This window comes from Macaca fascicularis, chromosome 15 (assembly GCF_037993035.2).
Source record: "Macaca fascicularis isolate 582-1 chromosome 15, T2T-MFA8v1.1".
Taxonomy (NCBI): Eukaryota; Metazoa; Chordata; class Mammalia; order Primates; family Cercopithecidae; genus Macaca; species Macaca fascicularis.
In genome coordinates, this window is record NC_088389.1 from 63640842 (window position 1) to 63651064 (window position 10223).

General features: G+C 51.8%; 3 protein-coding genes across 32 annotated transcripts in view; 1 reads left to right on the forward strand and 2 right to left on the reverse strand.

The window, feature by feature from the left end:
• The window catches only part of NPR2 (natriuretic peptide receptor 2), a 49953-nt gene extending 47531 nt beyond the window's left edge, over window positions 1-2422 (reverse strand). For 17 of the 28 annotated variants that reach the window (XR_012424572.1, XM_074017133.1, XM_074017124.1 and 14 more), the window contains exon 1: window positions 2325-2422. The gene's annotated coding sequence lies outside the window, so the exon portion shown is untranslated. Of the gene's footprint in view, window positions 1-1993; window positions 2301-2324 lie in introns of those variants that run through there. The other 11 variants (XM_074017132.1, XM_074017112.1, XM_074017139.1 and 8 more) reach the window with 8 other exon arrangements.
• Window positions 615-10179, reverse strand: RGP1 (RGP1 homolog, RAB6A GEF complex partner 1). 3 transcript variants are annotated; one of them, XM_005581359.4, is made up of 9 exons: window positions 10113-10179; window positions 9616-9750; window positions 9112-9248; window positions 8750-8833; window positions 8502-8651; window positions 8079-8225; window positions 7739-7866; window positions 7353-7542; window positions 615-6501 (listed from the first exon to the last, which is right to left on the reverse strand). In XM_005581359.4, exons 2-9 carry the CDS (start codon window positions 9729-9731, stop codon window positions 6278-6280), a joined length of 1176 nt encoding a protein of 391 aa, XP_005581416.1. In that variant the 5' UTR covers window positions 9732-9750; window positions 10113-10179; the 3' UTR covers window positions 615-6277. The 3 variants fall into 3 exon arrangements, with proteins under 3 accessions (XP_005581416.1, XP_073873265.1, XP_015292500.1); XM_074017164.1 differs by lacking the exon at window positions 8750-8833 and having other exon boundaries at window positions 8502-8712; XM_015437014.3 differs by lacking the exons at window positions 8750-8833; window positions 9616-9750 and having other exon boundaries at window positions 8502-8712.
• Window positions 4881-6052, forward strand: MSMP (microseminoprotein, prostate associated). Its single transcript, XM_005581351.4, has 3 exons — window positions 4881-5157; window positions 5389-5497; window positions 5872-6052. Exons 1-3 carry the CDS (start codon window positions 5028-5030, stop codon window positions 6050-6052), a joined length of 420 nt encoding a protein of 139 aa, XP_005581408.1. The 5' UTR covers window positions 4881-5027.
• Window positions 10180-10223: the final 44 nt, after the last annotated feature.

Sequence of the window (10223 nt, forward strand, 5' to 3'; positions counted from 1 at the left end):
TGGCATAACACCAAGCTTAAATGGTCACTCAGTAGACTTCACAACAATGGCCACTTTATGCTTCTGGATGCAAAACGTTGGGAGAGTTTGAAGTGGATATGAATTTGAGAATGTGTTTTATTGTAGGAAAAGTAATGGAAACATAAGCATCTTTTTCTAATCACAGGAAAGTTTAAGGTTTTGGTGAAAGCAAGCATAACTGAGTTTAAAAACAGTCTAGAATAAGAAAAGGGTAATAGAAGAGGAAGGAAGGCAGAAGTGGACCATACAGAATAAACAATCAAGCCTAGCTTTTAAAAAAATCTGAGGTCTTACTAAAGAGAAAGGAGGAAAAGGGAGGATTTCAACATAAGAGTGTTAAAGGTGGAAAAGAGCCAGAAAGGACTGTGGGGCTTTAAAAAAAAAATCAGTGAAGCAGTAATGGTGTATGTTGGCGAAGAGAAGTGTAGAGTTGAGAGAAGGGAGAGAATTTATAGTAGAGGAAGTTAGTGTGAAGTTTTCCTCTCAAGATGCCCAGCAGAGCAAAGAAGGAATGAAGGCAAAGGCCACTGGGAATAGGGTAGGGCCGGGGCTAAAACAGCATGGGAGAAAGCAACAGGGCCCAAAGCAAGACATTTTTCTTTTTTGTTGTTGTTATTATTAATTGACCCAGATTTGCTTGTTTGGGACCAAAGGCAATGCAGAGTTTAAGGTTCTTTATAATTTATAAAGTAATCGCCTTTGGCCCAACACAGATCATAAGGATCATGACAGAATTAGTGTCTCTGAGACAAATACAAAATACCATTTTAGTGTTGATTTTAGAAGAGAAGTCAGGCTAATAAATTGCTGTGTTGTAGAAATACTATGGTGAATTAAACAGCTTTAACTTTTTCTGTCAGCCACAGGATAAATACAGAAACTGTATAGTTACATACACATCCACAGAAGATAGTAGCCTAACATATATGCTAAAACTGTGAGTTGTTTGTCTTTGTATACTGTAGTCCAAGGCTCCCATTCCAAGAAATGTTTTACTTGGTTCAAAATGTATAGGGCCTGTTAGAGGGCTACACAGAAAAAAGGTTAAAAATAAAGACAGTAAAATGAGGGAGAAGAAAAGTGGAAGTGCAGCACTACTGATCCAGAAAAACTGAGGCATCAGTCACAAAGAATTCAATCAAGTCAGTGAGGGGAAAATGGCAGAAAAGTCAAACAAGAAAAAGGCTCAACACCATATTATTAATCTGAGAGCCTCACTTTGGGTTTTAAGTCAAATATTGAATTAGATTGTGCAACTCTTCTATTTTTATTTTTAAATTTTTTATTTTTAAAAAATCCAAAATTACCTAAATCGTTTGACAAATAGAGTCATACAATTTTAAATGACTATAAAAATGTGCAGATCAGTGCCAAGTTTTTTGGCAAAGGCTGAATGGCAGACAGTAATCCAAGACGCAGACAACCTTGTTTTTAAACCATCCGTTACACGAGACCAGCAGGCTCCCTTCTACCTATGAGACCAAATAATCCCAAAATGTACCCAAATAATCATAACTCCCCCTACCCCCTAAAACCTACCCTTCACTGTCTACGCCAGCCTCTGGACAGACCTGATGCCTGGGGTTTAGCCATTTCCACCTTCCCACCTGATGTTGGTCTCCCTCCTCCCTCCTCAGGTCCCTCAGTTCTCCCAGGCCTAACTTGGCGTGTTTCCTTCCTCTGTCACCCCAATCAACCCGGCTCCCCTGCCCTTTCTGGGCCTCGCCATCTGCCGGTTTCCCCTTTCCTCCTCGGGGGCTCCTCCTTGCCCTGGGGTCTGCTCTCGGTCCGCCAAGTTCTCCCAAGGGATCCCTCCCCACCTGCCTCCATTCAGTCAGACTGTGTTCAGTGTCCGTTTCGCGCCCGTAGCGACATCAGGACAGAAGCCCACTAAGGGACCCTCTGCTCCCAGAAACACTCCGGGGCTCTGGCCCGCAGCTCCCCTCTCCCTCCGGCGGCGGGGGTGACTCACCGGAGGGCCGCCGGGGTTGGGGGTGGGGCCGGAATACTCTCACTTCCTCGCCGCGCACCTGCCCCGAGGCTGGAGCGCCGCCCGGCCGGGCCTCCGGCGGATGTTTTCCTTGTACCCATGCGGGCGGTGCGCGCCAGCCACCCCCTCCGGGCCCTGCGCGCCAGCCACCGAGCCCCGGGGACCCGGCGGGCCTGGTCCTCAACGACTCACCCCCTCCCCATCAGGCACGCATGCGGGCTCAACCCACACCTCTGCGCCGCCCCCCAACTTCTGGGAGAGGACTCCTGGCTCAGCCCAGCCTCTAGCTTTCCAGAAGCCCCTGTATGCCTACCTCATCTTCGTTACAGGCGATGAACCCTCACTTCTGTCCCCGTTTCTGCACACGCACCAATCCCCACTAGGGCTCCCTTCCCCTTCAGCATCACCCCCACCTTCATGCGCCCCAGCTACCCACTCACGTCCGCCCCCTATTGGGCTGGCTCTAGCTTGCAGAAGATGGCCCACAGTCCAGCCTCCTTCCAAGGTGTCCACTGGACCCCCTCTCTGGGAAAGGCGGCAGAGCTACTGGCCACTGACAAGACCTTTGGGTCCTCGTGCTAGACAGGCCTTCGAATCCACCTGCTCCCGCCCAGAGAGCAGGCCCAGGCCGTGCCTCCCACACTGCAGCCGACCTCACAGCACCCTGCTGTGCAACTGTGAGTTTTTTCTTGGCACTCCTCTGAAACAGAAAGGGCATCAGTCCTGACTAGGGCGAACGTGAGGTCCATTCTGCATCTCCATCCACCTTAGCTGTCTCCTTGGAAGAGGACAGGAAGGCAGTATGAGGTGCACTGACACAGTCATTTCTGAACAATGAAGAGATGACAGGTATGGCGGCCCCCCTTGAAAAGTCAGCGGGAAGTTGTATCTGATGCACTAGGTGGCAGGGAGTGAGTCTTGGAGTAAACGGGACTGAAAACTTAGAAAAATCAAATAAACGCCAAAGAAATTGTCCTTATGGGGAATACGTGGAACATGGGTCTTTGAAGTATGGAAAATGAAAGAAATCCAGTTTGACCAGGGCCTTTAGTGCCAAAGAGATGGCTAGCAGGAGAGTGGTGAGAAAGGAGAACTGGAGAGTTCACAGGAGCAGAGATGGGAAGAAATGGATCCGAATCCCAGTGAGAAAAAGCAGGAGACTTAAAAGGACACCTTGTCCCATGGTAGAGGTAAGGGTACAGATCTGGGGGAAGAAGGCTTATTGGGAACAGTTTTTCAAACTAGACATTCAGAAGTCAATACAAGGGCCAAAACCAAAATGCTCCTGGAGGTACCTGTTTTTGAAAGAGGTGGGAAAGGTGACATGGAGCAGGGGTCTCCATCCCCCAGGTCACAGACCAGTACCAGTCTGTGGCCTGTTAAGAAGCGGGAGCACAAAGCAGGACATGGTCCACGAACGAGTGAGCATTACCGCCTGAGCTCCTCCTCCTGGCAGATCAGCAGGGGCATTAGATTCTCAGAGAAGTGCAAACCCCACTGTGAACTCCACATGCAAGGGATCTAGGCTGCACGCTCCTTATGAGAATCTAATGCCTGATGATCTGAGGTGGAACAGTTTCACCCCAAAATCATCCCCTCACTGCTATCCCCCTCTATCCACTGCTGGAAAAATTGTTTTCCACAAAACCGGTCCCTGGTACCAAAAAGGTTGGGGACTGCTAACATGGAGCATGAGTGTGAAAGGGGCAGAGGTCTATGCCAGGAGACAGCCATCCCCAACAGAAGCCCTCAGCTATGCACAAACTGCTTAATGTCATTCAAAGAAAAGGATGTCACCCATTTTGCCTCTGAGCTTTAACCCCAATCACAGCAACTGCTATTTCCTGATGCTTACGTACCAGAGATGGTGATAAGAGCACTGCATGCATTATCTCATTTAATCCTCATAACAGCCCGATGAGTTGGCATTACTATCCCCAATTTATAGATGAGGAAACAGGCTCAGAGAGGTGAAGTAATCTGACCAGGTTACATAGCTAAGTAGAGTCAGGATCTGAATCCAAGAAGATTGTCTCTGCAGCCTATGCTCTCAATCATGCATCCTGGGCTCCTCCAGAACCTGTGGGAAACTCAGAGGATGCCAAATGATAAATTCCTAAAAACCACACTTATTACATATGGGAGGAAAGAGAGGACACCTCTGTGAACCTGGAGTGATTCATCCTATCAGGGCACATAGCGATGCTCCTTTTTGAAAGGGGGAAAGAACCATCCCTAGAGGTGGGGTGATCCCACATCTGCTGTATGTTTGAGGGTGATAAGCAATGGACAGTTCACCTCTGGAATGCCTGAGGAAAAGAGACCCTCCCCACCATCTCTGAGGGGCAGCCCTATTTCTTGGATACATTAGGGAAACCCTGCCCCAGGATCTGAGAGAAACACAGTCTCCATTCCAGGTGCCTGCTCACTCTCCTGGAGCCTCTGGCCGTCGCACCCTATTGCAGCTCCTGGGTTTGGCTGGGGCACAGGATTAACCATCCCCAGGAAATGCCTCCCTCCGGTCCAGGCAGGGATCCCAGCGTACACACCCCTGGTGGTGGCAGTGGGGGAGAAAGGGGGAAGGTGGAATGCTTCCTTCTCTCCAGGTCAGGGAAGAGATCTGGGGACCACCTGGGGGCCCTCACCCCTCCTGCCTCCTTGCTGGGGAAGTGCCCAGTCCAGTGCCCGCTCCATGGCCACCTCCCTCCCTCTAGCTGTGCCGGGGCATGAATCAGCTCTCACAGCTTGTTAAAGCTAGACCTCTTGTTTTCATGCCCTCACCTCAGGAAACAGAGTTACAGCTTTTCCAGCTCTACTCAGCAGGGGGCCAGGGTCCTCACTTTATAAACATCCCCAGCCTGTGAGAGCAGAGGGCAGGGAGATAGTGTGAGACAGGAGCCCAGGGGAGAAAGAAAGAAACTAAGACTCAAGGAGCAACGCAAAGCAAAGTCAAGGAGTCAAGACCAGAGTAGCTGAGCAGAGGCCAAGAAGGGTCCGAGAGGGCTGTGCAGCAGTAATGGCCCTGAGGATGCTCTGGGCTGGACAGGCCAAGGGGATCCTAGGAGGCTGGGGGATCGTCTGCTTGGTGATGTCTCTACTCCTCCAGCACCCAGGAGTCTACAGCAAGTGCTACTTCCAAGCTCAAGGTAAAGTGGGGTGAGGCATTAGGAATGAAGGAGCAGCAGAGAGGGCACAGGGAGCACGGGGCCTTAGAGATGATCCCATGTCAAAATACCCAGGCTCCCTTCAGCTGTGAAAGAGGAAAGACAAACTAAATACGGATATAGTATGTACTTACCGTCTCCACCCCAGACCTGAAGAGACTCTGCCTCTCATCAGCACTCCTACACCCACTAACATTTTCCGTTCTTCCCTAGCCCCCTGTCACTATGAGGGGAAATATTTCACCCTGGGTGAGTCTTGGCTCCGCAAGGACTGTTTCCATTGCACCTGTCTGCATCCTGTTGGTGTGGGCTGCTGTGACACGTGAGTGACCAAAGATAGCCAGAGAGAATGACTCTGATGTGAATGACTGAGGGATGACCAGGGAGGGACTAGATTGCTGTGATGTAAGAATGAACAGAAGAGCAGTACAAGATGGGCCGAACATGAAGGGCCCAACACTAGTGTGAAAGATAAGGCCTCAGGCTATAAATCAGGGGAGGTTGGGGTGTACCTGGAGAGAAAATACTCCTGTTATAAAACAAAAAGGCCCACATATGGTAAGTGAGAGCTTAGGAGGACCAAGGGGCCACTGAAAGGGGCTCTAGTGGGGAAAGCTGTGAGAGAGGGAACATGTGGGCAGGGATAAAGGCAGCCTTTCACTGTGCTGATTCCTTCCCCCATCCTTGGTTTCCCAGGTCCCAGCATCCCATCGACTTTCCGGCTGGGTGTGAGGTACGTCAGGAGGCAGGAACCTGCCAGTTCTCCTTGGTGCAAAAATCTGACCCTCGGCTGCCCTGCAAAGGGGGAGGGCCTGACCCAGAATGGGGCTCAGCCAACACCCCTGTTCCTGGGGCTCCTGCTCCCCACTCCAGCTAAACTCAACTGATCACCCATCTGCTGACTGCTCACTGCTGCTGCCACTTCCAGGGAAACCACTAGCAGCTGCCAATGTATTCTGAATAAATAAATTAATGCTATAGCTGAAAGCCTGACTCTCACTGTCCACGACATTGGACCCCAGGTGGAAAAAGTGGGTCCCACTAGAGTCCAGGTGCTGAGTTCTCAGTATTCGCAAGGAACTAGCGCCAGGGTGGGCCAGTTTCAGATGGTTATGGTGCTGGTGCTAGGGCCTGGGGCAGCATATGAGGCCAGGGTGGGGCTGGTAGGCAGCACCTTGATGGGGAGGTCCCAGCTGAAGGTGTCTACAGGTACTTGCTCAGGACCTGTCCAGGTGGTAGGTTCGGGCTGTTCCACAGGGGGTAGGAGTACCAATCCTGGTTCTCGGGACGTTACAAATTCAAAATGCAATCTCCACTTCAAGGACACTACGGAAGAAAAAGATTAAGGTACAAGCATTAGAAGCCAGCGGGAGTAAAGGCCAATGACAGGATATAGTTAGTGAATGAGAAAAAAACAATCTGTATTCAGGAAGACAGGCAAAAGTCACAGAGCAGGGAGCTGTGATTAAGGGTTTTTCTGAGGCCGGGCGCGGTGGCTCAAGCCTGTAATCCCAGCACTTTGGGAGGCCGAGACGGGTGGATCACGAGGTCAGGCGATCGAGACCATCCTGGCTAACACGGTGAAACCCCGTCTCTACTAAGAAATATAAAAAAGTAGCCGGGCGAGGTGGTGGGCGCCTGTAGTCCCAGCTACTCGGGAGGCTGAGGCCGGAGAATGGCGTGAACCCGGAAGGCAGAGCTTGCAGTGAGCTGAGATCCGGCCACTGCACTCCAGCCTGGGCTACAGAGCGAGACTCCGTCTCAAAAAAAAAAAAAAAAAAAAAAAAAGGGTTTTTCTGAAGCAATTGGGTAGTCCCATAGATGTCAGCTGAAGATAGCAGAATGAAAAGAATACCTAACATAGCAGAATAGAATACCTAACAACCCAAGAGAGAGGCAGTGAAGTCTAGGTAGTGTGAAGTAATCAAAAATCAGTGTATCACAAGCTCCCAGTAGGTAGGCATTGGGAAGGAGTTCTATCAAGCTGTTAGGAGTTTAGGGGTCAGTGCATCTAAGAAACGGGAAGAGGCTGAAGGTCTGAGAAACTGTTCAAGGTCAGAGGCTAGATGTGGGTATGTCTGGGAGTGTGTATAAGGAATCAGGATCCATTACACCCCCCCTTAGCACAGCATTTTACTGTCCCCTTCTCCCTTCTCCAGTAACAGTGAGGGTCTCACCAATGGCTGTACAGAAGCCTGGGGTGGAGCTGAGAGGGATTGGGAGGGAGAAGCTGGTTCTGGTTGTATGCAGGCAGGATTCCTGGTGCCGGGCGTGAGTCACATGTGACACAGAGGGGACACCCCCTGCCCCACGTCGCCGCTGGTACTCAGGCTGTACACGCTCCTCGGTCTGTAAGCTGACTGAAAACTGGGAGCAAGAGATGTGTGCTAACAGGAAGTGCTGTCTGTAGGTGAGAGGACAGCCCAACCTCAAGCTGTTTTACAAAGGGACCCTGGATGACCCCACTATCCCCTTCTACATGCCACCCCTCTTTCTACAGGCCTTCCACCCTAGCCCTTCAACTCCAGCACCCAGCGGATAAGAAGCTCTGTTCCCTTCTTACCTGCAAACAAGCTACAGTTCCTTCCCCTAAGTTTAAGGTCCCCACCACGTCCTCGCCAAGTCTGTACACAGATTTGAAGATGCCAAACGTTCCAACTTTCCCTCGGCCATCACTGATATTATATAGATCTGGGGAGAATAGGACACTATAAGCCTGGAGTCTACACACTGGGGAACGTCTAGGACTGGGCACCACAGGCCAAAAGGTGGGGCTTTTCTTTATAATTGGAGGTGTGAGGTATCAGTGGATCCACAGAAGTGTGTGGTGGTTAGGAGACTGTCTGAGATGGGAATACAATGAGGGGAAGGATGGGGTAGGACAATTCTGAAAGAATTCTCACGGAGGCTGCGGCAGGATGTGGCAGCCATTAGGCGCTCCCCAGCCAGCTCAGCTAGCCATGAATCCTTCTTCCCACCTTCATCCTCCTCCAAGAATGGACTGGATGGGGCTACAGCCTCATCCTGGGGAAACCGGACATCCTGAAGGCCTAGAGAAAGAATGAGTGGAGAGGTAACGCTGAGAGGGAACAGAGATGACAGTAGAGGTTAGGGTTTTAGATTCCAACGTGAGACGGCTGAAGGTAAGGGGCGCCAGGGCTGAGGTGTACATCTCTATCTCCAGAACCCTCCCATCCTTCCCAACTCCCGAGCACCATCACTGAGACCAGGAACTTTCCCTGCAGCCCCTCTTGCAAGTCCTCTAAGACAATTTCTGCTTTGACAAGGTCCTTCCCCAGCCCTTCCCTCCAGGAGCCCTTGCTTACCAGTCAGCACAAGAACCCTCAGAGGGACTCTGAGTAACGTGATGGGGGAGTTGACACGCTGGCAGCCAATGGTCAGTTTGTAGACGTACTTGACTGACTGACCCCGAAAGGAGGGTGGTCCCTCTATGGGCAGCACTTCACTGTAGGAGTCTGGTTGGGAAGTAGTTGTCAGGGCAGCCAGAGGCACCAGAGGAGTTCTCCCTCCAGGAGGCTTAGAAGGCAATTCAGGGATGGGGACAATCACTCACATGATTTGGACTCTCCAGGATCTAGCCTCAGGTCACAGAATAGAATTTTTGGTGGAGTAGAAAGGATACACTGACCCCTCTCACCTGAAAAAGGTAAGAATGACTAATTTAATGACCCATTGTCCAGTAGTGAACAAGACTAGCATGGCAAGTGGAGACAGTGAAAAGCTGCCAGGCCCTCTTTCCCTGCTGTGAAATGAGAATAGTCTTCTACCCCTACAGAAATAGTCATGCTCCCCAACATTCCCAGCACAACAGGGACTATAAGAACAAGAACAATTAACAACTTCACCCATGGGTGACAATGCCTCCACACACACCCCCCACACCCCACCTCTCCCAGGCAAATGCCCCTCTCTAACCTCGGTGTGGCAGAAAGACGGTCTGGCTGTCCGGCTGGACATCTGGCTGACTAGAGTCAGGGGGAGGCAGTGCTACTCGACTCTCACTGGCATGGAACTGGCAGTGGATCTGAGCACTGGCCCAGGCCAGGGCCTCACTGTGGGAAGAGGAAAAGGAGGTATTCGAGGTAGTTCCCGACCTCACAAATGCTTTTCCAAGCTCCCTATCGCACTGTCTTAACCAACAAGGTTAGATGACTGTCCTAGTGATCAGGAAATCCAGAACTCCAAAGAGAAACCATAAAGAGTAGCAAACTGTGGGTAAAACGGGGAAAGGGGGAGGGGAAGGAAAGCGCACAGCTATGTCATCCACATCTTCTGTTAAAGAGCCCTCTCCTACAATGAGAGCACAATGAGCAAAAGGAGGTAGTGTCGCTACAGGACAACCTGAGCTCTGCCTCAGCCCCAGAGATAATTCTGGCTTCTTCCCAGAAGGGCCACCACCTTCAGTGCCAGCCTCCCCACCTGGATGCAGAAGTGGCCGTGGGGGGAAGGGGGTTGGTGACGGTCACTACACACTCCAGCGCCTCCCCAGCCAAAAATACAGGACCCCGGCTCAGCTCTGCTACCACTTCAATCATGGCAGCTCCGGAATCAGATCTAGAAGGAAACAAGGTGGGGCGGAGGTCAGCACCGTGACAGGGAGGAGCGTTGCGGTGAGCACCTAGGGCTGAGGACAGGGGTGGTCAGCACCGTGGTGCCCGAGGGAGCGCCTGGATATAGGAAGGGTAAGCGGGTGGCAGGGAGGCGGCTGAAGACTCAGTACTGCCCGGGGGAGGACGTCGCTCTGGGCCCTGGACCCCCGCCCCTGTGCGCCGGGTTCTTCTCCCTGGGCACCCCCGCGGAGTTGCCAAACTGGCCTCCGCTCCTCCTTTCCTCAAAGTTCCACGTCCCAGCCCAAGATCACGGCCGCCCGTCACCTCGCACAGTCGACACTAGGGATCAGGACCCCCAGGCCTCACCTGCCCGCCCCTCTGGGTCCCGGTTAGGTGCGCGGCAGCGGCGGCGGCGACGTTGGCGGCAGCGTCCGGGGGGCGGTAGAGGCGGGACTTCCCTTCGGTCCTCCACCCTCC

What these genes read in the sequence shown, in the direction of transcription:
- MSMP (XM_005581351.4), top strand. Translation starts at nt 5,028, where the DNA reads ATGGCCCTGAGGATGCTCTGGGCTGGACAGGCCAAGGGGATCCTAGGA. An exon ending in GTGCTACTTCCAAGCTCAAG is followed by an intron (nt 5,158 to 5,388) that starts GTAAAGTGGGGT and finishes GTTCTTCCCTAG; the next exon opens with CCCCCTGTCACTATGAGGGG. An exon ending in GGTGTGGGCTGCTGTGACAC is followed by an intron (nt 5,498 to 5,871) that starts GTGAGTGACCAA and finishes TTGGTTTCCCAG; the next exon opens with GTCCCAGCATCCCATCGACT.
- RGP1 (XM_005581359.4), bottom strand. Translation starts at nt 9,731, where the DNA reads ATGATTGAAGTGGTAGCAGAGCTGAGCCGGGGTCCTGTATTTTTGGCT. An exon ending in CACATCCTGCCGCAGCCTCC is followed by an intron (nt 7,867 to 8,078) that starts GTGAGAATTCTT and finishes TATTCTCCCCAG; the next exon opens with ATCTATATAATATCAGTGAT. An exon ending in AGGCTTCTGTACAGCCATTG is followed by an intron (nt 6,502 to 7,352) that starts GTGAGACCCTCA and finishes TTTCTTCCGTAG; the next exon opens with TGTCCTTGAAGTGGAGATTG.